The 27,501-nt window shown below is 43.4% G+C and overlaps 1 protein-coding gene across 2 annotated transcripts; it reads left to right on the forward strand.

Annotated features, from left to right (window-relative positions):
• The first annotated feature begins 1,152 nt into the window (after window positions 1–1,152).
• On the forward strand, window positions 1,153–26,580 carry PRLR (prolactin receptor). Of its 2 annotated transcripts, XM_064176584.1 has the most exons (13): window positions 1,153–1,222; window positions 2,411–2,543; window positions 4,595–4,764; window positions 6,411–6,577; window positions 7,164–7,166; window positions 10,078–10,219; window positions 13,985–14,117; window positions 15,218–15,387; window positions 19,536–19,705; window positions 20,664–20,808; window positions 22,540–22,639; window positions 24,075–24,144; window positions 25,311–26,580. In XM_064176584.1, exons 1-13 carry the CDS (start codon window positions 1,153–1,155, stop codon window positions 26,334–26,336), a joined length of 2,499 nt encoding a protein of 832 aa, XP_064032654.1. In that variant the 3' UTR covers window positions 26,337–26,580. The 2 variants fall into 2 exon arrangements, with proteins under 2 accessions (XP_064032654.1, XP_064032653.1); XM_064176583.1 differs by lacking the exon at window positions 7,164–7,166.
• Window positions 26,581–27,501: the final 921 nt, after the last annotated feature.

Genomic DNA, 27,501 nt, shown 5'->3' on the forward strand with positions numbered 1-27,501 from the left:
GAGAGAGTGATTGGCATTGAAATGGGCTGCCCAGGGAGGTGGTGGAGTCACCATCCCTGGAGGTGTTCAAGAAAAGCCTGGATGAGGCACTTAGTGCCATGGTCTAGTTGATTGGATAGGGCTGGGTGCTAGGTTGGAGTGGATGATCTTGGAGGTCTCTTCCAGCCTGGTTGATTCTATGATTCTATGATTCTGTGATTCAAAGTTGTCATTTCTTCGAGCTAAACCAAGAGGTTGAGCAGCAGCTTTGCCATCCAGAGCCATAATCTGAATTCTGAGGACATCTAGTGGCCCTTGGCCATGCAGGAAAGCAGTCTTCACGGCTGGTGGCTTCCCACTTGCACCTCTGGGTTTTAGCAGAGTTCTGCAACACTGCCTCTGGCCTTTACAGGTTGAAGTAAGAGGGATAGTTGCCTTCCATTTTGCATTTTCACCTAACAATTTAACTGTGAAGTTAGGATACTTTTTCTTGGTTTCTTTTCTCCAGTCATGGCATTTCTACTCTAGTGCAAAATCAAAAGAATTAAAACCAATTACTTGGACACAGAGAAAGAGTAGCATTCTTCAGCTCAGGTGATCTGGAATTCAATGTTGTCACTCTCAAATATTCTGAAGTCATGAGAGTGGCTCAAAACTCATAAACCTTTAAATATATGTTGGATATTTGCTATTTGCCTTATGTTTTCAGAACTCTTCAGAGTTCAAATACACTGAACTCTGTATCAACAGAGATAAAAGTGTATGTTTTTATTGTTGTTGTTAGTAAAAAGCTGATATCTCAGGTAAACTAATGAGTCTTAAAGTTAGAGCTTAAAGAAAAGCACCCAGTATCCCACGATGTCAAGTAAACATGGAAGAGTTGTTAATGCTATGGAATTGTAATCCTAGCATTGCTAACCATTCAGAGACCTTCAGAAAGACCTGCTTACTACTCTATGATTCAAGTTTTCTCCATCTGAAGTGGAACTGTGGGCGCTGCTTTACCCTTTTGAGAAACAACAAGGATCCATTAGCTGCAATTCAAGAAGGACTTTGATCGAGCTGAGTGCTATGTATTACATGTTAAGCATTGTTACTGACAATTGCCTTATGGCATAATTTTTTTCAGTGCTCCCTTGATGCAGCATTTCCTTCTGAGGAGAAGCAGACATCATGAAGCAGAAACTGACATCATCAGTTCAAACTATCTGGCTACTTGTTCTGACTGCAGCGGGAGTCACTGGTAAGCACAAGATTTCCCAAAGCATGTTTTACTGCTTGAAACACTTTGTTTAGAGAAGTCTGAGGCTTTACCCAGTCTATCCTGACCACCACTGGAGCCTGTACATATTTAAATTGCTTTTTTTTTCCTAATGTTTTGGAGATTCTGGAAATGGCTTTAGTCCTCTTTTCTCTTTATAGTATGAACTTAATGACTGTATGGTGGCGATAATGAAAGGCACTCACTGTACTCACTCCATGCTTGTCACCTTCTTGGGAATCAGCGACATATGAATAGTAACATTATCAGAGATAATGGCATGGAACTTCCATGGCAAGCTTAGGCTTTGCATGTCAAAATATGTGTAGAAGTCAGGATGTTAGTAGAAGTTAATAACAAGAAGTCTTAACAGAGAGAGTGATTGGCATTGGAATGGGCTGCCCAGGGAGGTGGTGGAGGCACCGTCCCTGGGGGTCTTCAAGAAAAGCCTGGATGAGGCACTTAGTGCCATGGTCTAGTTGACTGGCTAGGGCTGGGTGCTAGGTTGGACTGGATGATCTTGGAGGTCTCTTCCAACCTGGTTGATTCTATGTTTCTATGAAATATTCTTGCATGTATTAGGATTGTTGCAGAATATTCAATTAATTAACAAATACATTCAGTTGTCAACACACAAAATACTCCATCCAGCCCTTGGATTCTTTCTTCTTCTTACTTGTCCTACCTATAGTGCACCACAAATGTGTGCAAATAGTGGAATTTTGGTTCTGCTGAAAAGATTAAGGTGAAATTTAATTTTAAGATCACCTGACAGTAAAAAAAAAAAAAAAAAAAAAAAAAAAAAAAAAAAAATTAAAAAAAAAGAATATTTCAGGAAAAGACAAAAGGTCATACACTTGCCTCCAAGCTTCTTAATTTAATTTGGAGAGAACTGTACACTTTTTGTGTTTAAGGAATAATCAGATTTTCCTTTGAAAAAGAGAGGTAATTTTACTAGCTATTTCAGAGATTTAAGGTAAAATATATTTACTTTTTTGCAAGTAGATTTATTTACTGCAGGGAGGTTTATTTACCAAATTCAGCCTATAGCTTCAAGTAGTTTTACTGTCCTCAGAGAAGCATTCCTTGCAGAATTTATCATTTAACAGTAACCACATAAAAACATTGTCCAACTCTAATATAACTAGCTGGATTTCTGCACTTCCCTAGGTCAGTCATACCCTGGAAAACCTAAGATAATAAGATGTCATTCTCTAGAAAAGGAAACCTTTTCATGTTGGTGGAAGCCTGGCTCAGATGGAGGACTTCCTACCAATTACACCCTGTTCTACAGCAAGGACAGGTAACAAGCAGTGCATATGTATTCTGTAAGTGATCAAGTGATGACTATGATAGAACGAGAGAATGATGACCTTAATTTATAGGAGTGTTTTTATGAATCCATGTTAAGCCTCAGAGAGCCAACAAGAGCTACATGAAATGAATGGCTTTCCACTTTTGGAAGAGAACGTGACCAGCCTTTCCCTACTGAACCTTACCTGAACTAAAATCCCACTGGTCTTAAGACATGACAAAAAAGATGTAGTTTGTCTATCCTATCAGAAGGCACACAGCTTTTAGCTGAATGCTGTACTTTGCTAAGAAAGGGAGCATCTAGGCACCACAGGGCCATGGGGGCTTCCCTGGAGCATCAAGGCAAAGCCTTCATCCAGGGTCATTCCCACTACCCCAACCAATAAAGCAGGGCAGGCTGGGGACAACCTAGCACCCTGGGCATCAGGCACCTCCTTGGACATCAGCCTGTGGGTTGGGACTGGTTAGGGGCCGGCCATGACTGGCAAGGGCAGGACTGTGGGTCTCAAAAGACCAGATGTGCTGTGGCAGGATGAAAATGGGACACAGGCAGCACACATGGAGGCCCCAAGGAAGCTGGGAAGGGGCAGTGAGAGCTAGTGCCACCCTCAGAACCCTGCCAAGGAGCTTGTCCAGTACCAGGCACGGCTAACCTCCATCTGGAGTAAATCTGTAGAAAGTCTTTGCTTCCCCTTCTGGATTTGTAGCCAACCTTATGGTTTCAAAAATAGAGTAAAATCAGGTGTATCTCAAATTTATTGGTTTGGTGAATTCTGTGACATGCTCTCCATGTTTAAAATTATGTCTTTGCTTAACCTGTCCTTCTTTGTATAACTGCCCTTTCTTCCTGAAAACAAGAAGTCTCTGAATAGGGCCAAGTAAGCAGGGAGGCTTAGAGATTGAATTTCTGTGAATATATTCAGTGAGGTTCAGAATAGATAAGGTAAAGCCTCAGACTTCCCTGCTTCAATTAAATCTCTGTATCATTTGGTAGTAGTTGATCAAGGAAGGTGCAGCCTCTAGTGAAGTTACCACACTCAATAATAATCTGAGAGCATTTATTTTAGGGAAGTTCAGGTGTTTCAGTCTTGATCAACACAGACATTTTAATGAACATTTTGAGTCGTACCTGTCACAGCCCAGAATAGTCCTGCTTAAGGATGGAGTATCTTTAAATCTGCTGAACACCAGGCACTGCCAAACACTTCAGATCTGGGCCACAGTTATAGCTCATTGTCTCTAGGATACAGCCCCCCAACCCTGCTCTCATCTTTTCTCTGTGAAATGGGACAAAACTTCCTGGAAACTAACCTTGTTCTTAGCAGTGCATAAAGCATAACAGTGAGACTGAAGTGCACCCTTGAACCATCTTGGCTGGTGCTTTGGGTTTGTGCAGTTCTTCACACCTGGGATTGGCTCTGAGTGGATCACCCAGTTCAGCTTTAACTGAGGACAAAACAATCCCTCTCCTAAAAAAGCTGAGGAGTTACATAATGGTAATAAGTCAGACTTAATTAATTAATTAATTGAACCTTTTTTTTTTTGCTGAGGCAGTTGTCATGGTGGGCATGGTAGAAAGCAGGTAAATGAACATCTTGCTGAAAACAAAACAAAACACTCCTCTGCCATAGGGTATATCAGGTTACTTTCAAGGGGAAGTGTGTGAAGATGTTCAGTTACTTTCATTCTTTAGTCAGTGGAGTTAATTTCCCTTTTAAGTTGCTTTTAAATATAGATATATTTTTTTTAATTGCCTTGTGCTACCTCTGGAAATTTCTCTTTTCATTCTTTTGTTGACATATTGCTCTGTATAAGGAAGGGATAAGGGCATTCATCCTGAAGAGCTGCAGTAGAAGTAGCAATGAAGCATTTATGGTAAAAGCATTTGATGCTCACTAAAATGTTTTCCGGAGGTGGAGTTATATATAGGTTTAAAGTTAAACATTTTATATTTCCTTGCTGCACCTAGGCCACTGCTAGAGTATTGTGTGCTTTGCTTCACTTCCTAAGCTTTTAACTTTTAAAATATTTTTATTTCAGTGAAGAAAAGATCTATGAATGTCCAGACTACCAAACATCAGGCCCCAATTCCTGCTACTTCGATAGAAACCACACTAATCCCTGGACAACTTATAACATCACTGTAATGGCAATGAATGAGATTGGAAGTAACAGCTCAGATCCTCAGTATGTGGATGTGACCTCCATAGGTAAAAAAAAGGAATAATGAAATGGCAAACAAACAGTTGGGCATGTGTTTTTTAATCTCAGAACAAGCAGTCATTAAAGATTGATGATTTGGACGAGGGCATTGAGTCCAGCATCAGTAAGTTTGCAGATGACACCAAGCTAGGAGCAGGTGTGGATCTGTTGGAAGGTAGGAGAGCCCTGCAGAGGGACCTGGACAGGCTGGATGGGTGGGCAGAGGAGAGAGAACAAGGCCAAGTGCAGGGTTCTGCACTTTGGCCACAACAACCCCAAGCAGCGCTATAGGCTGGGGACAGAGTGGCTGGAGAGCAGCCAGGAGGAAAGGGACCTGGGGGTACTGATAGATAGTAAGCTGAAGATGAGCCACCAGTGTGCCCAGGTGGCCAAGAGAGCCAATGGCATCCTGGCCTGCATCAGGAACAGTGTGGCCAGTAGGACAAGGGAGGTTATTCTTGCCCTGTACTCAGCACTGGTCAGGCCACACCTTGAGTACTGTGTCCAGTTCTGGGCCCCTCAATTCAAGAGAGATGTTGAGGTGCTGGAACATGTCCAGAGAAGGGCAACAAAGGTGGTGAGGGGCCTGGAGCACAAATCCTATGAGGAGAGGTTGAGGGAGCAGGGCCTGTTTAGCCTGGAGAGGAGGAGGCTCAGGGGTGATCTTATTACTGTCTACAACTACCTGAAGGGACATTGTAGCCAGGTGGGGGGTGGCCTCTTCTCCCAGGCAACCAGCAATAGAACAAGGGGACACAGTCTCAAGTTGTGCCAGGGTAGGTATAGGCTGGATGTTAGGAAGAAGTTCTTCACAGAGAGAGTGATTGGCATTGGAATGGGCTGCCCAGGGAGGTGGTGGAGGCACCGTCCCTGGGGGTCTTCAAGAAAAGTCTGGATGAGGCACTTAGTGCCATGGTCTGGTTGATTGGTTAGGGCTGGGTGCTAGGTTGGACTGGATGATCTTGGAGGTCTCTTCCAACCTGGTTGATTCTATGATTCTATGATTCTATGATTGCTTTCCTCACAATGTGGAACTTGCTATGGCTTTTTTACTTATGGATTAATTACACACTTTATTGTCATTTCAATTTTGGTTGAAAAAAGAATGGTTCCAGCTTCTGTTTATCGCCAGTATTTCAATTAGGCTCAATAATGACTCTGTAGATTCCTAGCACTTCAGGTGATAAAGCTTTGAAATGAAATTGAGATACCTAAATTTTCCAGGTGTACACATCTTTCTGGCTACTGGCAGTGCAGCACTGGGAGAGTAAAAATAACTGCTTAGGCACTCTCTGGGCTTTCTGCAGTACTTTGTATTTCTAGCTCCATTCTCCTTTCTGCATACAGCTAATCTACATTGTAATATATGACATTTTAACTTTGCAAGAGTGGAGTAATGACATTCTGAGTTGTATTTCCTTAGACTGACAAATCCAGAGTGAAGTCTGAGATTTGCTGATATCATAGCTGATACATTTTCTGTCAGTAGCCAGTTAAATATTATTAAGGAGAAAGAACAAAGAGTCTCTTGTACTATTCCCTTACAGAAGTGCTGAATGATATGAAATTACTGTGATGAAGTAGAGAGTCATAAAAGAGGTGACTTTTTGGAGAGAAAATTAAATCCTTAATGGCAAACTTTTCATTTACACAGTTCAACCAGATGCTCCCGTGGACTTCTCTCTAGAAACAAAAACATCTCCTAGCATAATATACCTTTGGGCGAAATGGTCTCCACCTCCATTAGTTGATGTCAGCTCTAATTCACGAGTGTATCACTATGAGCTACGACTAAAACCTGAGGAAAAGGAAGAGTGGGAGGTAATGGGAAAAAAAATCTGTTTATTGTATAAATGCTCTTTTTGGTGATTTGTCTTGTCTGGATTTAACTGGTGTTAGAATAATTTTAGTTCCTGTATTGATAGAAACTTAATGCAACCAAATGGCTTGCAGAGACAGTAGGCTGAAGATGAGCCAGCACTGTGCCCAGGTGGCCAAGAGAGCCAGTGGCATCCTGGCCTGCATCAGGAACAGTGTGGCCAGTAGGACAAGGGAGGTTATTCTTCCCCTGTACTCAGCACTGGTCAGGCCACACCTTGAGTCCTATGTCCAGTTCTGGGCTCCTCAATTCAAGAGAGATGTTGAGGTGCTGGAACATGTCCAGAGAAGGGCAACAAAGCTGGTGAGGGGCCTGGAACACAAACCCTATGAGGAGAGGCTGGAGGGAGCTGGGGGTGTGCAGCCTGGAGAAGAGGAGGCTCAGGGGTGACCTCATTGCTGTGTACAACTACCTGAAGGGATATTGTAGCCAGGTGGGGGGTGGCCTCTTCTCCCAGGCAACCAGCAGCAGAACAAGGGGACACAGTCTCAAGTTGTGCCGGGGGAAGTACAGGCTGGATGTTAGGAGGAAGTTGTTGGCAGAGAGAGTGATTGGCATTGGAATGGGCTGCCCAGGGAGGTGGTGAAGTCACTGTCCCTAGAGGAGTTCAAGCAAAGCCTGGATGAGGCACTTAGTGCCATGGTCTAGTTGACTGCATAGGGCTGGGTGCTAGGTTGGACTGGATGATCTTGGAGGTCTCTTCCAACCTGGTTGATTCTATGATTCAAAAATCAAGGTAGTTGTATAATTGTTCTAATGTCATATACCAAAAAAGACCCCACAAAACCTATTTAGTCCACTGATATAATATATAATTGTAATTTTTGTCAATATGTCTGCTCCCAAGTGGCACTGTAAGAGACTGCTCAGTTCGTGCAGTTTAAACCAGATCAGTACCAAAGCAGTTTATTGATTCACTAAGATGTAATGAACAAGCAATCAGTTAACTATGCAGTCAGGGTCAGCATCAGAAATACAACAAATAAGTCACAATACTGATCACTTTAAAATGTGACTAGACACTTAGGGATTTATAAACATACATTTGTAGCTAACCCCTAAGCAAAAATAAGCTATATACAGAAATTACTCTCTTCCAAGAAGGGCAGGCTATACACACACCCCACCCACTCACCCACTTGGGACTAAAAACTCCCCTGTTTACACTCACTTATGGAGAGGACATGGATGCTTTAACTTAGCATGAACCCACATCCCTTCTTACAGACTAAGACATACATCATTGAGAAAGCACCCACACAGCCACTTGCATACATTCAGGTGCGGATACCTGCCTGTTGCAGCCCACACTGTCCAGAGCACAGCTACTCTCTCTGGCCTGGGCAAAGGTCATTATGCTAGCAGAGCAGCTTATGATAGCATCGAACTAAATTTCAGCTACTGCTAAAGTTTCCAGCCTCCTCCTCCTCCTACTATAACAAATTTGCATGCTTCTTTAATGCTGCACTTCAAGCTGACCCATTATTTTTCAGAAGGCTCTCAATTATTCCCTAATTACTACTTAATTGGGCTGAATGTCATCATCATCCTTTTCAACATGGGGTAGATTCCCCCATCAGAACGTTTGAGGAATCCTTCTGAACACATACTGTTTCCATTAGTGTTCCCAGCTGTTGTCATTTTTCTAGGAGTGGGCCACAATACTCCACAGCTGAGGTACCAGAATAAAATATTCTTAAAGTAATTGATGACCTCAATGCTACCTAAATTATTGATGCCTTAATGGTGGGTAAGACTGTGTGTCCTGAAATAGTTCTGAAGAGAGAAAGGTATTTAATGACTAAAAGTACCCACGAAGAAGCACTATGCAGTTTATCTGTGAGTTGAACTACCTATAGCCTTCTTTGTATTGTGGATCTGATGGAGTCCTGACTTACAGGAAGTCTACCATTAATCATGGTTACGTGATGCCCATTTATAAGAAAGGCCATAAGTTTCATGTAAGCATGAGGAGGGATTTTTTCTCTGTGAGGGTGACAGAACACTGGAACAGGCTGCCCAGGGAAGTTGTGGAGTCTCCCTCTCTGGAGATACTCAAAACTTGCCTGGTTGTGTTCCTGTGTGATCTGGTACAGGTGATCCTGCTCTGGCAGAAGGGTTGGACTGGATGAGCTTTTGAGGTCCCTTCCAGACCCTGATATTCTGTGATTCTGTGAGGACCCTGAAAGCTATAGACTTGTCAGCCTGACTTTGGTGCACAGGAATGTCATGGAGCAGATCACCTTGAGAGCCACCACATGGGGGATCCCAGCAGGGGATCAGACTCAGTCAGCATGGGTCTGCAGATGACCAAGCTGTGTGGATGTGTTGATCTACCAGAGGGTAGGGAAGCCTTACATTGGGATCTAGACAGGTTAGATTGATGGGCCAAAGTCAATTGTATGAGATGTTCCCCCAGGCTCAGTATTTGAGCCAGTTCTATTTAACATCTTCATTAATGACCTTGATGAGGGGATTGAGTGCTCCTTCAGTAATCCAGGCTGTGTGGGATTGTCAGTCTGCTGTAGGCAAGGAATGCTCTGCAGAGGGATCTGGACAGGCTGAGGACAGCCAGGTCCTGCACTTCAGTCTCAAAAGCCCCGTGTAATGCTACAGGCTTGCGGAAGAGTGGCTTGGACGTTGCTCGGCAGAGAGTGACTTAGGAGTGCTGGTTGACAGCCGGCTGAATGTGAGCCAGCAGTGTGCCCTGCTGGTCAGGAAGGCCAGTAGCATCCTGGCCTCTATCACAAATAGTGTGGCTTGCAGGACCAGGGAAGTGATTGTCACCCTCTAATTTGGCGCTGGTTAGGCCACATCTCGAGTACTGTGTTCAGTTTTGAGTCCCTCACTACAAGAAGAACGTTGAGGTGATGGAGCATGTCTAGAAATCAGCTTGGGGTTGTTCAGACTGGAGAAGAGGAGGCTGAGGGGAGACCTTATCACTCTCTACAACTACCCAAAAGAAGGTTGTAGCAAGATGGAGGCCAGTCTCTTCTCTCAAGTAACAAGTGAGAGGAGAAGAGAAAATGAAATTAACTTGCATGAGAGAAGGTTTAAGATATCAGGAAGTAAACCTTTATCAAAAGAGCTACTGGGCACTGAGTCAAGCTGCCCAGGTGGAGTCACTGGATGTCTGGATGAAGTGCTTAGGGACATGGTCTAACAGTTGTTAACAGGGAGATGTTAGGTTATGGTTGGACTCAGTGATCTTAAGGTCTTTTCCAACCAGGCAATTCTATGATTCTCAAGTGTCAGAATCTCAGTGTCATTGAACCGAGGTTTTCTGTTAAGTTGCTACCTTCGTTTCTTTGTGATTCACATCTCATAAAGCACCTGACTGAAACCCTTGCCTTTCAGAAGGCAGAGACACAAGCCTACTACCACATGGTTTGTTAAAATGGCTTAATTCTTTATTATTTTTCCAGTGCATTTTCTTTTCCAGACAATACCTGTTGGAGTGCAGACACAGTACCAAGTGACTAAGCTAAAAGCCGGAGTGAAGTATGTTGTTCAGGTCCGCTGCAGGTTAGACCTTGGAGAATGGAGTGAGTGGAGCTCTGAAAGATGTATTCAGATCCCAAATGGTGAGTCTATGATTGCTGTTTTGTTAACTGTCTTTAGAAGCTAGCCAGGTTATTGTTGTGAAAGGTGCCTAAATGGCAGCCCTGAAAACCTGAGTGTCACAAGGATACTTTCCAGTGCTGGAGGAACAACTTAGTTCATCTTACTGTGCTTTGTGTATAATTTTACATATTTAGTCTTGTTAGAATCATAGAATCAACCAGGTTGGAAGAGACCTCCAACATCACCCAGTCCAACCTAGCACCCAGCCCTATCCAGTCAACTAGACCATGGCACCAAGTGCCTTATCCAGTCTTTTCTTGAACACCTCCAGGGATGGTGACTCCACCACCTCCCTGGGCAGCCCATTCCAATGCCAATCACTCTCTCTGTGAAGAACTTCCTCCTAACATCCAGCCTGTACCTACCCCAGCACAACTTGAGACTGTGTCCCCTTGTTCTGTTGCTGGTTGCCTGGGAGAAGAGGCCACCCCCGACCTGGCTACAGCCTCCCTTCAGGTAGTTGTAGACAGCAATGAGATCCCCCCCGAGCCTCCTCTTCTCCAGGCTAAACTGCTCAGGATTCTCTGGTGAAACTGGTTATGACAAACAGGGTGGGATGGGATTTACTAGGATCCCACTTCTGACACAGGTGTGTCTAAATAATCTATGGTTCCTGATCCTCTATTTAAAAATCACATTGATTTCATCTGTAAGTATCAGTAATGGTATTTGCCTAAGAGTCACTCCTTGTTAGTAACTGGGCTGGAGGCACTGCCATGGCTAACAGAGCATAACACTTGCAGCACAATTACCTGCATTTTTTATGGGCTGGGTGGGCACATTAAATATGTATGTTGTCAGACACTTTAGCCAGGTCATCTCGAATCTTCTTCACTAACTGTATTATTCACTATTTGATAAGGAGACTGTTGTAGTACTGTTAATAGAAAAATACTCTTTAAATGTTCCATTTTCAGGTCTGCCCTAGGCAATTAGTATTCGGAAAATCAATGTCTCTAGTCTAAATAGTAGAAAATATATATTATTGATGTAATAGGACAATATTTTGCTGCAAACACAGAACTGCAAAAGTTTCGATCACATCAGGATTTTGACTAGCATCATCTAATCAAAAATTAGGCATTTTCCTCTGCCCTAATCCAAGTGCTTTCTTGAGACCATAAAAACACCATCAGGAATCCAAATACTTATATATTGCTTGGCAGCAATCGAGCAAGTAGCCTAAGTACTAAGCATAACATCACTTTACAAGGAAATAGGAGAGCTGTTCCTTTGTATCTCTGAAGTCAGCTCTTCAGACAAGAATTACAGGCAAGGACATCAACAAGTAGGTAACCACTTAATGTTCTTCATTTTTTCCTGTAAACACTAAAACAAATGACAGCATATTTTTAAAACAGACAGAAGCATCTTAAAATAATGGGGTTTTTTAATTGAAAAATAACTTATGTATAAAGTAGGTGGGTAGCAGAGTCTACTTTAAATCATTTTATAGAACCATGTATCAGTACAAGTTGGGAGCTGACCTGCTGGAAAGCAGATCTGTGTGAAAAGACCTGGTAGACAACAGGATAACCATGAGCCAGCAATGTGCCCTTGTGCCCAAGAAGGCCAATGGTGTCCTGGGATGCATCAAGAAGTGTATGGCCAGCAGGTTGAGAGAGGTTCTACTGCCTCTCTGTTCTGCCCTGGTGAGGCCATGAACTGCTTGTGGCAATTAACAAGGCAGGAATTATAAAATATGTAGCTATTTTATTTCTGAAAAGCCCTGCCCCAGTTAACTTTGGGTTCTAATTCGGTCAGGAAAATCTCCACAAGGATGCTTATGGGCAATTCATTCATTTAAGAAAATCAGAAAATTGGAAAAGTTCTGCCAGAAAATGGCTTTGCCACACTTACAAATAAAAGGCAGCCTGGAGCCCTAGGGAAAGTCTGTTCTCACTGCAGTGGAGCAGGAATTTCGAGATAGTCCCTGGCTCCTTTGCAGCACTGTTGGAACGGCTCGGTGTCTTGATAGCTGTTGAGAGCCTTCTAGATCTTCTCAGGCTCTAACAGGGTGCTGGGAAAGAGGCAGATGATCTCTGACCTGATCATGGTTCCTCTTGGTATGGAGGTCTGCAGAGGTGCAAGCAGGACCTCTTGCAGATGTGCAGAGAGCACCACATCAGTAGCACTTCGTGCCACATTGTGAGGCACTTAAATGCCTTGAGGCACTTAAGTTTCCAGGTAGCTCAAGCCCAAAACAACAGGGCTAAGCTGCTCTGAAGCATGAGGCAGAGCAGAACACATTGTCCAAGCCAAAAGCAGTGAGACAGAGCAAGAGCAGAACACATAGAGCAGAGCAGAACACTCTAAAGCAGAGGCAGCCCAGCAAGGCAAAAGCAGCACAACTGCTTGCAACTTAGTTCCATTTATATTACTTGCCCGAGTGTAAAGGCTGCTTTGGCCACAGAGGTTCACCAAACAGAATGGCATTTGCCAAACTGACCATGTTAGGTGAAAGCAGGGCTTGCTCACTCTTATTTGGGCAAGACACTAACAAGTACCTAAACACCTGTGGGTACCTGTTTATCACTTTGGGAGGGACATTATGGCCCAAGCCTCTGTTTTCCTCCCACCCTTGCTTCCCCCATCAGCAGAAGGACATTTAATAGGCCTACTAGCCTTCCAGGACAGGCCTCATCTGAAGTACTGAGCCCAAGTCTGGAGGGTGGACTAAACGATCTCCAGAGGTCCCTTCCAACCACTATCATTCCGTGGTTGTGTAAACCTGCTTTGACAGCAATTGAGCACCGCTTATCAGATTTAAAGTCAGAGAAGAGCGACGTCTGGGGAACTAAAACATAGTTCCTCAGCATAGCTACAGTGGGAAAAGATTTTGAGTCCAGGTCAAAGTAAAAGGCTGCTGCCCTAATCACTGAACCATCCTTCCTTCTCAATCATAGAAACATAGAATCATAGAATCAACCAGGTTGGAAGAGACCTCCAAGATCATCCAGTCCAACCTAGCACCCAGCCCTAACCAATCAACTAGACCATGGCACTAAGTGCCTCATCCAGACTTTGCTTGAAGACCTCCAGGGACGGTGCCTCCACCACCTCCCTGGGCAGCCCATTCCAATGCCAATCACTCTCTCTGGGAAGAACTTCCTCCTAACATCCAGCCTATGCTTCCCTCAGCACAACTTGAGACTGTGTCCCCTTCTTCTGTTGCTGGTTGCCTGGGAGAAGAGGCCACCCCCCACCTGGCTACAATGCCCCTTCAGGTAGTTGTAGACAGTAATAAGATCACCCCTGAGCCTCCTCTTCTCCAGGCTAAACACCCCCAGCTCCCTCAACCTCTCCTCATAGGATTTGTGCTCCAGGCCCCTCACCAGCTTTGTTGCCCTTCTCTGGACATGTTCCAGCACCTCAACATCCTTCTTGAACTGAGGGGCCCAGAACTGGACACAGTACTCAAGGTGTGGCCTGACCAGTGCTGAGTACAGGGGAAGAATAACCTCCCTTGTCCTACTGGCCACACTGTTCCTGATGCAGGCCAGGATGCCATTGGCTCTCTTGGCCACCTGGGCACACTGCTGCCTCATCTTCAGCTTACTGTCTATCAGTACTCCCAGGTCCCTTTCCTATACTAATATTAAGGAGAACTTCTTTCTTCCCTTGGGGAGTTTTTCTTTTTTTTTAATTCCTGTGCTCTGCTTGACATCCTGGTTTAACCTAATGAATTAAATTTACTAACTAATTACTTTGTTTTTCTCATACAGGACAGTCACCTCCTGAAAAGCCTACAATAATAAAATGCCGTTCTCCAGAAAAGGAAACATTTACTTGTTGGTGGAAGCCTGGTTCAGATGGAGGACACCTTACTAATTACACATTGCTTTACAGCAAAGAAGGGTAATAAACTCAGTATTCAGTGTTGTAGTTAAAGAATCTGGAAAACCCATCCTGATTGTTTGTTTTGTTTTGTTTTGTTTTCATTTAAGAGAAGCAGTTTTCTACAGCACATGGTTTTGTCCAAGTACATATTCTGAGATAGCTCCAGCAGCAGCATATTTAAGGATATCTTTATCATCTCAGGTTTTTCAAATTGCTGTTAATTCCTCTGCCCTGAAAGATGAACTGCCTTGAAAGTAATTATAGCACAGCAGTTACATAACACTATGCAACACAAATTCACAGTCCTGCAGCTCTTTGGGCACTGCAGCCCCACAAATTAAACCTTCTATATTTACCAAATATTAACATTTTCATCTTTTGATAATGCTTATTTTGCACAAGTATTTATAGGCCATCAGTACCTCCTGGCTTCTGCAAGGACCTTGGTCCTGGAACTTAGGTAAAGTGTAAACATTAATTTTAAAGCTGTAGTCAATGTTTTGGTGGGTCCTGTGAACCATTATTGGTTCACCTGGCATTTCTTACCCTTGCCCTGACCTAACTGGATGCTACACTCTGTACTTGTCAGAGACATGTCTTAGTGGAACAAGCCACATACTGGTGTAAACAGCCAGGGCAGAGAGTGAGGTCCACAACTTTCACTTTTGTTATTGTGCATCTCAGAGAAGCATGGACACAAGTACTACATACTCAGTTTTCTCTCCTGTCCCTTCCGTTTGAGAAACTTGTGAATGGATTTAGGAGAGAGAGGTACAAAGTAGATTTTTTTTTGAGAAACAGGTTGTGAAAGACCAAAATAAATTCTGAAACCATATCAGTGTGATGTGTAGAACTTAGGTAAGCGTTCAAGGGAACACTGAAAACACTCAGTTTTTAATAGATTGATTAGAAGACCTTAGCTATGCAGTGGACAGTGGCATCCAGAAAAGTGAGAGCTTCCCTCTGGTAGCCCACTGCTGCATCTGTAACAGCTTAAATCCTTCAGGGTTTGCAGTCTTTGTTTTGTGGGGAAATGCTTAGTGCAGTCTCTAATGCCAGTAACCAAAGGCAGGTGTTTCAGCCTGTGTAACCCAATCTCTGTGGTTCTTTCATTTCAGAGAAGATCAAGTTTATGAATGCCCAGATTACAAAACTGCAGGCCCAAATTCATGCTACTTTGATAAAAAGCACACCTCTTTCTGGACCATATACAATATTACTGTGAAGGCAACTAACGAAATGGGAAGTAGCATCTCTGACCCTCATTATGTGGATGTGACTTACATAGGTAAGAGATGAAAAAGTCCCAAGGAATTCAAAATTATGGGGTTTGACACAAGGATTTTCATTCCAGGTCTTCTCATGTGTAGTATTATATCACAGCTCTAAACTTCTATGAACAAATAAGGTCTTCTCTGGTGTAAAAAAAACCAACTAACTTTCGCCCTTTTACCATTTTATTCTCAAAGGAAGCCTAAAAATGCTAAAAGCTTTAAAACTGCAAACAGATAACCAGTTATTTGTTTTCCATATTTCTTTCAATCAAGAAGAAACATCATCCTGCTAAAGTCTTTTTCCACTCTACCAGCAAGTGAAATCAAATTGATCTTCTAACTACTACTACTACTACTACTACTACTACTTCAATTTTATCACCTAAAAGTAGTTTCCAGACCCAAAAGAAGCTAAACTGATCATGGAATCAGCCAGGTTGGAAGAGACCTCCAAGATCATCCAGTCCAACCTAGCACCCAGCCCTATACAGTCAACCAGACCATGGCACTAAGTGCCTCATCCAGGCTTTTCTTAAAGACCTCCAGGGACGGTGCCTCCACCACCTCCCTGGGCTGTTTTGTTTTGTTTTGTTTTTGATAACAGTGAGCTCATAATCACTTTTCTCGGATTTTTTTCCTCTATAGACAAAGTATTTAGGTTTTTTTCTAAGGTAATGGAATATTCTCACCAATAATCATTTTCTTGTCAAGGCTCTGGCTGCCAGAAGCCTGGGAACTGGAACAGACCTGCTGGAGAGAAGACTTTAGATTTTACCTCTGTGGCCCGAACAGTCACAGAATGGTATGAGTTGGAAGGGACCTTTAAGAGCATCTAGTTTCAACACCTCCTGACATGAGCAGGGACATGTTCCACCAGACCAGGTTGCTCAAGGCCCTATTTAACCTGGCTTTGAACACTTCCAAGAGAGGGATCCACAACCTCCCTGGGCAGCCTGTCCAGTTTTTCACCATCCTCACTGTAAAAAATGCCTTCCTAATATCCAGTCTAAATCTACACTCTTCCAGTTTTAATCCATACCCCCTTGTCCTATTACTGCAAGCCCTTGTAAAAAGCCTCTCTTCTTGTAGGCCTCCTTCAGGTACTGTAAGGCTGCTATAAGGTCTACCTGGAACCTTCTCTTCTCCAGGCTGAACAGCCCCAGCTCTTGCAGCATGTTCCCACAAGGGAGGTGCTCCAGCCCTCTGATCATCTTCACAGTCCTCCTCTGGATCCACTCCAACAATTCAATGTCCTCATGTTGGGAGTCTCAGAATTGGATGCTTCAGAATTGTCCTCCAAGTAGGGTCACACGAGAGTAGAAGGGGAGAACCACCTCCCTCATCCTGCTGCTCACAGTTCTTTTGATGCAGCCCAGGAGACGGGCAGCCTTCTGGGCTGCAACTGCACATTGCTGGCCCGTGTTGAGTTTTTGATCAGCTGACACACCCAAGCTCTTCTCCCCAAGACTGCTCTCAAGCCACTTCTCACCCAGCCTTTATTTGTGCCTGAGATTGCCCTGACCCAGGTGTGGAACCTTGCACTTGGCCTCCATGAGGTTGGCCTGGGCCCACTCCTCCAGCCTGTCCACGTTCCTCTGGACAGCATCCCTTCCCTCCAGCATGTCAACCAAGCCACACAGCTTGGTGTCACCCACAGGCTTGCTGAGGGTGCACTCAGTCCCACTGTCCATATCACCAACAGTGAGGTTAAACAGAACTGGCCCTGGCCCCACAGTCAGCCCCTGAGGGAGACCGCTCATTACTGGTCTCTATTTGGACATAGAGCCATTGACTGCAACTCACAGTGCAGCCAGCGAGCCAATTCCTTATCCAGTGAGTGACTCAACCCTCAAGTTGATGTTTTGTTCCAATTTGATGACCAGGGTGTCAGGCAGGACAGTGTCAAATGCTTTACACAAGTCCAGGTAGATGTCATCATTTGCTCCTCCCTCATCCACTGATGCTGTAACTCCATCATAAAAGGCCAGCAAATTCATCAGGTATGATTTTCCCTTGGTGAAGCCATGGTGGTTACCACCACTCACGTCTTCTTCATTTTCTATATGCCTTAGCAAAGCTTTCAGGAGGAGTTTTCTGCTCCATGGTCATGCCAGGCACAGAGATAAGACTGACTAGCCTTTCATTTCTGGGGTCTTCTTTTTTTTCCCCTTTTTGAAGATGGGGGTCATGCTACAGGATAGCCAAGGGATCAGGCCCAGCCAGCATGGGTTTAGGAAGGGCAGGTCCTGCCTCTCACCAACCTGATCTCCTTTTATGATCAGGTTCCCTGCCTGGTGAATGTGGGGCAGGCTGTGGATGTAGTCTACCTGGACTGCAGCAAAGCCTTTGACACTGTCTGCCACAAGAAGCTCCTAGCCAAGCTGGCAGCTCATGGTATGGACAGATTCACTCTGTGCTGGATCAAGAACTGGCTGGATGGCAGAGCTCAGAGAGTGGTGGTGAATGGTGCCACATCCAGTTGGCAGCTGTCACTAGTGGTGTTCCCAAGGATCAGTGCTGGGCCCAGTCCTGTTCAATATCTTTATTGATGACCTGGACGAGGGCATTGAGTCCAGCATCAGTAAGTTTGCAGATGACACCAAGCTAGGAGCAGGTGTGGATCTGTTGGAAGGTAGGAGAGCCCTGCAGAGGGACCTGGCCAGGCTGGATGGGTGGGCAGAGGCCAATGGGATGAGATTGAACAAGGCCAAGTGCAGGGTTCTGCACTTTGGCCACAACAACCCCAAGCAGTGCTACAGGCTGGGGACTGAGTGGCTGGAGAGCAGCCAGGAGGAAAGGGACCTGGGGGTACTGATAGATAGTAAGCTGAAGATGAGGCAGCAGTGTGCCCAGGTGGCCAAGAGAGGCAATGGCATCCTGGCCTGCATCAGGAACAGTGTGGCCAGTAGGACAAGGGAGGTTATTCTTCCCCTGTACTCAGCACTGGTCAGGCCACACCTTGAGTGCTGTGTCCAGTTCTGGGCTCCTCAATTCAAGAAAGATGTTGAGGTGCTGGAAGGTGTCCAGAGAAGGGCAACAAAGCTGGTGAGGGGCCTGCAGCACAAATCCTATGAGGAGAGGTTGAGGGAGCTGGGGTTGTTTAGCCTGGAGAGGAGGAGGCTCAGGGGTGATCTTATTACTGTCTACAACTACCTGAAGGGGCATTGTAGCCAGCTGGGGGTGGCCTCTTCTCCCAGGCAAGCAGCAATAGAACAAGGGGACACAGTCTCAAGTTGTGCCAGGGTAGGTATAGGCTGGATATTAGGAAGAAGTTCTTCATAGAGAGAGTGATTGGCATTGGAATGGGCTGCCCAGGGAGGTGGTGGAGGCACCGTCCCTGGAGGTGTTCGAGAAAAGCCTGGATGAGGCACTTAGTGCCATGGTCCAGTTGATTGGTTAGGGCTGGGTGCTAGGTTGGACTGGATGATCTTGGAGGTCTCTTCCAACCTGGTTGATTCTATGATTCTGTGATTCTTCCCCTTTTCTGGTCAGGAGGGACTTCACCAGACTACCATGAACTTTAAACTGCAATGAAGCTTTGCATCTAGCATTGGTCAAATATATATATGACATGCAGGAACTATACCTCTGGAACTGAAGCAGGTTCAAGAGTGACTATCAGAAGCCTAAATTCTATTTTTGTTTATTTTTGAGTTGTAAAGTGAGCTTCAATATCGCTGGTTTGTTTTTAAACGCCCTTAAGGGTGCATGTATAGATCATGCTGCTGTTTCCTGAGTGCAAATATGGCAGGGGCAAGGGGAGGGCAAGTTTAATCAGCTACATCTGTTGTTTTCAGAATCACCAAATACATATATGACAACTTTAATATGATTATAGTAAAAGACAACTTTCATAATACAGCATTAAAGATGTCAACTTTGAAGCACAGCTGTGGGTAAAAGCAACAATCAATTATTAAGACAAATCTCAGCAAGAATTCAACATATTTACTGTTCATTGGTTGTCTTGTGGTTTTGTGTTTGTTTGTTTTAAATTCATTACTTTATCCTGAAATTCTTGATTTCTGTATCCCAGCACCAGTTCTCAATTACTAGACACAGTGGAGGTGATGACTTAGCACCCACAACAGTATTTACTTCTTCAGAGGGTGTGAAGGAAACACCCTTTAGACTCTGATTGTCATTTCTTTTATTTTAACAGTACAGCCAGATCCTCCTGTGAATGTAACTCTGGACTTAAAAAAAACAGTAAATAGAAAACCATATCTGGTCTTGACATGGTCTCCACCACCACTGGCTGATGTCAGATCTGGATGGCTTACTCTTGAGTATGAGCTGAGACTAAAACCTGAAGAAGGAGAGGAATGGGAAGTAAGGATGTTTCAAGTTTTTCCTAGATTTTGTCTTCTGATGAGTTATATTTTGTCATGCAGGTCCCACATCTGAATATGATGAAGTAGGCACACTTAATAGTCCCCTTTTCCAAAGTGCTTGTGTGATCTATGATTGCCTGTGGAGTACAGTAGTATGTCAGATACTATTGTGTGACAGCAGGTGAAAAAGTCCTTTTTTTTTTTTTTAATTGTGGGCATTATGAATTATTCCTATTTGCATTACAGATTAAATGGTTCATTCTCATTTAATTGGATTTCTTTTTGTGATAATTTATTCTTAGCCACAAGTAGTTCTTAAGTAGCAGAAAGCTCATTGGCATTACACAAAATCAATAAAATTTGTACAAATAGCCATTAGGTGATCATTGTCATGGAATCATAACTGTTCATAACCAGGATTTGTAACTCAGATAACTGGCTGGCAAATTAAAGACTCTATTAGTATTCAACTGCATCCCTTTTTTGTCTGCTGCAGTACTTTCCAGCCATCGCTATGTCTTCTATGCCCCTCCCCTTACCACTGCACTTACCAACGCTCTGGCCCTGAAGCAACCAACTCCACAGTCCTTTATTTCTTTCTGCATTTTCTCTCCCCATCTGTATTTCTTGCCTTCTTCTCCTCCTCTGACCATGGCAGTTCCTACCATTACCACAGTTCCCCCCTACCTGCAACACACTCATGATGTTGTTTTTGTAGGAGCTTAGTTTGCTCAGTATAGTAAATTTTTACCTCGTTCCCACTGAATTATGTTATAAAACTGAACTATGGAAAGAAAACAAATGTACATTATTCCACACCTGCATAACAATTATTAGGAAGCTATCCAGATACTTTCTATATTCCCAACTTGGTTATCAAGACTTAAACCTAGCTGTACTTTCATGGAAAAATGTCTCTATTTATATGCATTTTATGATTTTTATTTAATTTCCAGGCTATTTTTGTTGGACAGCAAACACAATATAAAATGTTTAGTTTAAATCCTGGAAAGAAGTACATTGTACAGATTCACTGCAAACCAGACCACCACGGATCATGGAGTGAATGGAGCCCAGAGCAGTATATTGAGATCCCTACTGGTGAGTGACCAGGTGTTCCTTTGATACTTGTTATTGCATGGCAGTCCATTTAGTGCTTTTATTTAGCTGCTTGTGGCACCTTTGGAGATTGACATCCCATATGTTCCCTCAGACAGGTAAGAATATCATTGCCAAACTAACTACACTCTCAGACTTCATAGATGACCTGGATGAGGGCATGGAGGCAGTCATCAGCAAGTTTGCAGATGGCACCAAGCTGGGGGCAGATGTGGCTGGGTTGGAGGGCAGAAGGGCTCTGCAGCAGGACCTTGACCACCTGGACAGATGGGCAGAGTCCAATGGGATGGGGTTCAATAGCTCCAAGTGCAGGGTGCTGCACTTTGGCCACAACAACCCCATGCAGAGATACAGGCTGGGGTCGGAGTGGCTGGAGAGCAGCCAGACAGAGAGGGATCTGGGGGTGCTGATTGATACCCGCCTGAACATGAGCCAGCAGTGTGCCCAGGTGGCCAAGAGAACCAATGGCATCCTGGCCTGCATCAGGAATGGTGTGGCCAGCAGGAGCAGGGAGGTCATTCTGCCCCTGTACTCTGCACTGCTTAGACCACACCTTGAGTACTGTGTTCAGTTCTGGGCCCCCCAGTTTAGGAGGGACATTGAGATGCTTGAGCGTGTCCAGAGAAGGGTGACGAGGCTGGTGAGAGGCCTTGAGCACAGCCCTACGAGGAGAGGCTGAGGGAGTTGGGATTGGTTAGCCTGGAGAAGAGGACGCTCAGGGGTGACCTTATTGCTGTCTACAACTACCTGAGGGGTGGTTGTGGCCAGGAGGAGGTTGCTCTCTTCTCTCAGGTGGCCAGCACCAGAACGAGAGGACACAGCCTCAGGCTGCACCAGGGGAAATTTAGGCTGGAGGTGAGGAGAAAGTTCTTCACTGAGAGAGTCATTGGACACTGGAATGGGCTGCCCAGGGAGGTGGTGGAGTTGCCCTCCTTGGGGCTGTTCAAGGCAGAATTGGACGTGGCACTTGGTGCCATGGTCTAGCCTTGAGCTCTGTGGCAAAAGGTTGGACTTGATGATCTGTGAGGTCTCTTCCAATCCTAATAATACTGTGATACTGTGTGATACTTCCTGTGTCTGAGCAGCTTTCCCTTTTGTTACTTTTTGCAGATAAAAAGATGAATCAGTTTATTTACTTACTTAAACTATATGCTTTCTGCTGTTGTCATATTTGTTTTTCATGATGGTAGGTTTTAATTAAAAGAATGGCAGTAACAGCATTAAAACTGCTACACAAAGTGTGATTGCCTTCAGATGGTTAACAGATCTTCACTACTCTTCATGTGAAATGAATCTGAAATAAACACTTGAATGTAAAAGGTGCCATGTTACAGTGGAAGTCCTTAATAATATCTAGTCCTAGATCATTAAAACCACCATTTAATTACATGTATGATATGTATTTGAAATCACCACAGTGCCAGCGTAATTGGATGCAAACCCAGTTATTGTCCATGACAAAATTTTCCCCTTAACACACTTCTGGATCATTTTTCCAATAGTTTATGTCCTGCACAGTGCCACTGATACAAAATGTATTTATTATAAGATATTACAAGAATTGTTAAGATTCATCTATGCTAGTGAAGGCCTCTAGCTTCGATACCAAACTTGGCAGTGTGGACCAATTTTCAAAGTAAAAGTGATCTGTGAATCTGTGACTGCTTTAGCATGCTGGATGTGTGTCCTCAAATAATTCTGTTTGTTTCCTAGACTTCAGAGTAAAAGATATGGTTGTATGGATCATCGTTGGTGTCTTATCTTCTCTTATATGTTTAATCATGAGCTGGACAATGGTTTTGAAAGGGTACAGGTAAGTCAAACACAAACCCTATGAGGAACACAAGGTAAGGAATACAAACCCTATGAGGAGAAGCTGAGGGAGTTGAGGTTGTGCAGACTGGAGAAGAGGAGGCTCAGGGCTGACCTCATTGCTGTCTACAACTACCTGAAGGGACATTGTAGCCAGGTGAGGGTTGGTCTCTCTTCCCAGGCAACCAGCAACAGAACAAGGGGACACAGTCTCAAGTTGTGCTGAGGGAAGCATAGGCTGGATGTTAGGAGGAAGTTCTTCCCAGAGAGAGTGACTTGGCATTGGAATGGGCTGCTCAGGGAGGTGGTGGAGTCACTGTCCCTGGAGGTGTTCAAGCAAAGCCTGGATGAGGCACTTGGTGCCATGGTCTAGTTGACTGGATAGGGCTGGGTGCTAGGTTGGCCTGTATGAACTTGGAGGCCTCTTCCAACCTGGATGATTCTATGATTCTTTGGCAAATTCTGTGATTCTATATCACCAATTTCACAACTGCATGGAGTTGAAAATCTCAGCAAACTTCTCAAACATAGATTCTAACATTTAATTCAATTGCCTACCGGTTTTGTGTTCTCTTATAAACTGCAAGTTACAGATACTTGACTTTAAATTCATAACTGATAAAGAGGTATTTCTGTCTTTTGGGGAAACCAGGCTAAATTCCCTCTTGGTAAAGTCTTGTCTCTGTTAGATCTGACCACCTTGGTTAGCCATGTTAAGTGTTCAGCAAACATCATTTGGAGCACCCCTACTCTAATAGAAGAAAATCTTTTGGTTTTGCCCTGATTTCCTCAAGGAAACAAGGTTATATTATGAGATTGTCTTTCTGCTCCCCTGCATGTCAAATTCCCCAAAAAATTTACTGGAACCCTGGTTAATTTCAATCAAATCTGAAAGTGAAAAGTGCTGCCAAAACTAGAACTTACACTTGTACAAGTACTGCACAAAGTACTGGCTGAGTCAAAGAAAGAAGTAGAAACTGTTGATGGAAAGGCCGTCAGAAGTCATTCATCATACAATTCAGTAGTAGTCAGCTAACAGTCACATATGTACATGCAGGCCTCTCAGGCCTCTGGAACTGTGCCCCACTTAGCTGGTTCTGGGCCAGCAATGAAGTTAGTGATACTGGAGAACTGGAGTATAAGGGGAAGAGAACAATAAAAGGGCATTAGCAGTGTTATTTTTCTTGTTCAATAACTTTTGTACTGTTGTCTTTCTTATATATCCATCCAAGGGTAATTTATGAACCATAACTGGATTTGTGAAATACTTGGCTTGAGAGTGAGACAGGAAACAGAGGTCCAACAAGGACCTCATATAATGGGAGAAACGTTTGAAATGTGACTCACATCCTGAGGAAATGGAAAGCAAATAGAGAGATAGGGCCCATGCTTACACCTTGTGTCTTTATTCTGGGTTCGTGGTTTTTTTTTTTCAGAATGATAGCCTTTATCCTACCACCAGTTCCTGGACCAAAGATAAAAGGCATAGATACACACCTGTTAGAGGTGAGTGCCACAGAAGAATTCACTGTTGCTTACTTCGCCAGGTTGTGTACCAGAAAATGCAAACACCATAATAATGGATTAGCCAGCTTCAATTAATTCAGCCAATTAAACTTAGTGACACTTTCAGGCTCATTATGTGGAAGAGTATGTGTGAGACAGAGTCTTGCCTTGCATTACCAGTAAAGTGATTTGGAGAAGAGAGTTTGTGACTGCAGCTGTTCCCTGAGACACCACAAGAGCCAGCACTTGTGTGTTCACTCTAGTAGTTCCTAGGGATGTTGCTTTCCACAGTCTCTTGCTACACGAAGGACACAGGACCTGGCTTTTGTATTAGTCTACTCCATTTCTTCCTGGTGAAGGGCATGTGATGGTTTGGGTGTTCCCCGCCCTCCCCTCCCCCCCCCACTTTAGAAATCACCCAGATCAGACTCAGCCAGCTCTGGAAATTGAATGAAGCTTATATTTACAGCTTAGCTCAATATACAAGCAGATATTTACAGTATGTACAGTTATAGACAGAAATAGACAAGGTAAAAGGTACTACAGAAACACAACAGCCCTCCCAGAAACCTGAGTCCCCAAGAGGGGCTCTCAACCACCCCTGCACCTTTCCCCTACCCCTCTCAACCTTACCCCAGTCCCAAGAAAAAATAGAGGTTCAGCCAGAGGTTAGGAAGCAAAGTGGATCAGCCCAAAATGGAGGGTGAGGTTAGAGAGATGCAGCTCAGCCAGCAGCCGAGACAAGAGTGATGCTGAGTGTGTTACCTATGTTCTTCTTTCCTTTTTACACATCTCAGCAAGGCTATGAGCGAAGTAGACATCACTCTTGTTTTCATTTCACAGCCTATGATCTAGTCCTTCTCACCAAAACATTCTATCCTGCTTCAAACTAGCACAGGCCGTGAAACCTATCACTCCTAAAAGCTCCTTAGTCCTTCCATTTTAGAAACACGAATTCTGGGATTGTCTCCCCACTGAGGGAACTCAGTAAATGTTCTTACTCTTCCTCAGTTTCCTGCAGCAGTAGAAATCCAGCTAATTCAGGTTTAGTGACGTAACTGTGACAGTATTAGTTTACTAAACATGCAGCTTGTTCACAGTTGTTCTAGTCACATAAGCCTTAAGGTTAACGGTGCAAAAATACATCTTATTTATTACACCCCCAGAGAGGAAAATCGGAAGAATTACTGAGTGCTCTTGGTTGCCATGATTTTCCTCCAACATCAGACTGTGAGGAACTACTGATAGAGTATCTGGAGGTAGAGGACAGTGAGGATCAGCAACTCATGCCACGCCACGACAATGGCCGTCCCAGCAAAAATCCCAAAGTGTTACCCAAAGAAACAGACAGCGACTCGGGACGAGGGAGCTGTGACAGCCCCTCTCTGCTTTCTGAGAAGTGCAGGGAGTCTCACACCCTTCCGTCAACACTTCAAACAAAAGATGTGAGAGATGGTCAAGAAAACAAAGGAGGAAGAAGGACCTGGCAAACTCAGTGCACAGCCTCAGAACAGAAAATGCTCCTTTTTGACAAGGAGAGTACAAAATCATCCACATGGCCTGCAGCCCAATTACCTAGTAACCAGCCGGCTGTGTTTGCCTACCACAGTACTGTAGATGCACATAAGATAATGCTGAGTAACACAGATGTGAACATTGCACCAATTTTGATGGGAAATGAAGAAAAGCATCCGTCACAGTGTCCTATCCCTGAAACTATCCACAATGATGTGGAAAAGCAAAGAGAGATGGAGAACATACCTTCCAAAACTGACAAAGCCACAGTGCACGTCAAACAAAACAGATCTGATGGCAAGTCACCCTTTTTGAATCCTGAACTAATGGATTATGTAGAAGTTCACAAAGTCAGACAAGATGAGGAGCCAGCAGTATTACTGAAACATAAAGAAAACAGTGGAAAGACTGAAAAATACACCATGCCAGGAACAAGCAAAGAATATACCAAGGTCTCAACAGTCATGGACCATAATATTCTAGTATTAATGCCAGATTCACGCATCCAGCACACATCTGTGTCTCCAGAACCTGAAATGGAAGTATCTCAGAACCTTCAGCAAGGTCAAGCTGAGAAAAATATGAGCTACTGTCAGACAGCTCCAAGTGAGTGCAAAAGAGAGACCAGTGGGTCAGAGTACATGGACCCATCTTCCTTTATGCCCTCCTTTAAATAACCAGTAGTTACAGTACATACTTACTAGCTGTGTACCATAAACCAAAACCAGACAGCAAATAGTTCCTTTAACAAAAAACAAACTACCCTCCTATGAGTATTATACAGAGAATAAAGTAAACTGTGGGTTGAGATAATCATTGTGGAAGTAAACAAATCATTAACAAGTTTCTGACACAGGGAAATGAGAAAGTGGATATTATCTGCCATGAAAAATATTTTGTAAACTAATTACTCAGCTGTAAAGATGCACTAATAGTTGATTAAATGTGAGGGAATGCTGCAGATTCAACAAAGATGAAAACTGATTGTTGCACTATAGTGATCTGAGCAGTTCCTAAATCAGATAAATCACCGCATTCTGATCTACAGTGTAACTTCTTCTGAATGTATTCTGAAAATAGACTTAAGTTTTTAAGTTTTCTTTATTTTTTTTTCTCAATCCTTAAGGAAAAAAAAAAAAAAAAAGCTGATAGATCTGACAAACAATACATAAAAGAGAATATATTCAACAAACTACAGTAAACCAACAAATTCTCCTAAATATATATTTTGCTTTGTTTCAGTGTGACAGAACTTTGCCTCCCGTTCATATCTTGTTCCAACCAAGCCAAACAGGAAAAAAAAAATAGGACAATATTTGATATACTGCCTTACTGTATATAATATAGAATTCTACTTTAGTACAAGCCCATATGTTTAACAATGTATTTTTAAAGGCTATTTTTCTAGTACCAAAAGAAAAAAAAAAAAAAAAAAAAAAAAAAAAAGGAGCAAAGTAAAATATTTTTTTGATTTCCCAATGCTATTTAGCTACTTAGGAACTTTCCTGTTTCCTTCTGCTGACAAAGTGGTAAAAAGTAAAGCTGCCATTTCTATAAATTAAACTTTATACTAATTAAGAATATGAAGTAATTTTTAAACTATATTTCTAATATATTTCAGAGGTATTACTATTTGAATTGTAAATTATTTATTTCACATGTTTTTTATCAACTGTAATTTTAAAATTAAAATAGAATCTAGGTTTTCAGAGCAAACCTTCTTTTCCCACTGATACTAGTCAGGAATGGAATTGGTGTTCTCCTGCATTTTCAGGCATTGCACTTTTCTCTGAACCTGCAAGGAAAGGTTGAAGTCAGATTTTTCATAATCCAGCCCCTAAA

The sequence above is a fragment of the Pogoniulus pusillus genome, chromosome Z (genome assembly GCF_015220805.1).
Source record: "Pogoniulus pusillus isolate bPogPus1 chromosome Z, bPogPus1.pri, whole genome shotgun sequence".
Lineage (NCBI taxonomy): Eukaryota > Metazoa > Chordata > Aves > Piciformes > Lybiidae > Pogoniulus > Pogoniulus pusillus.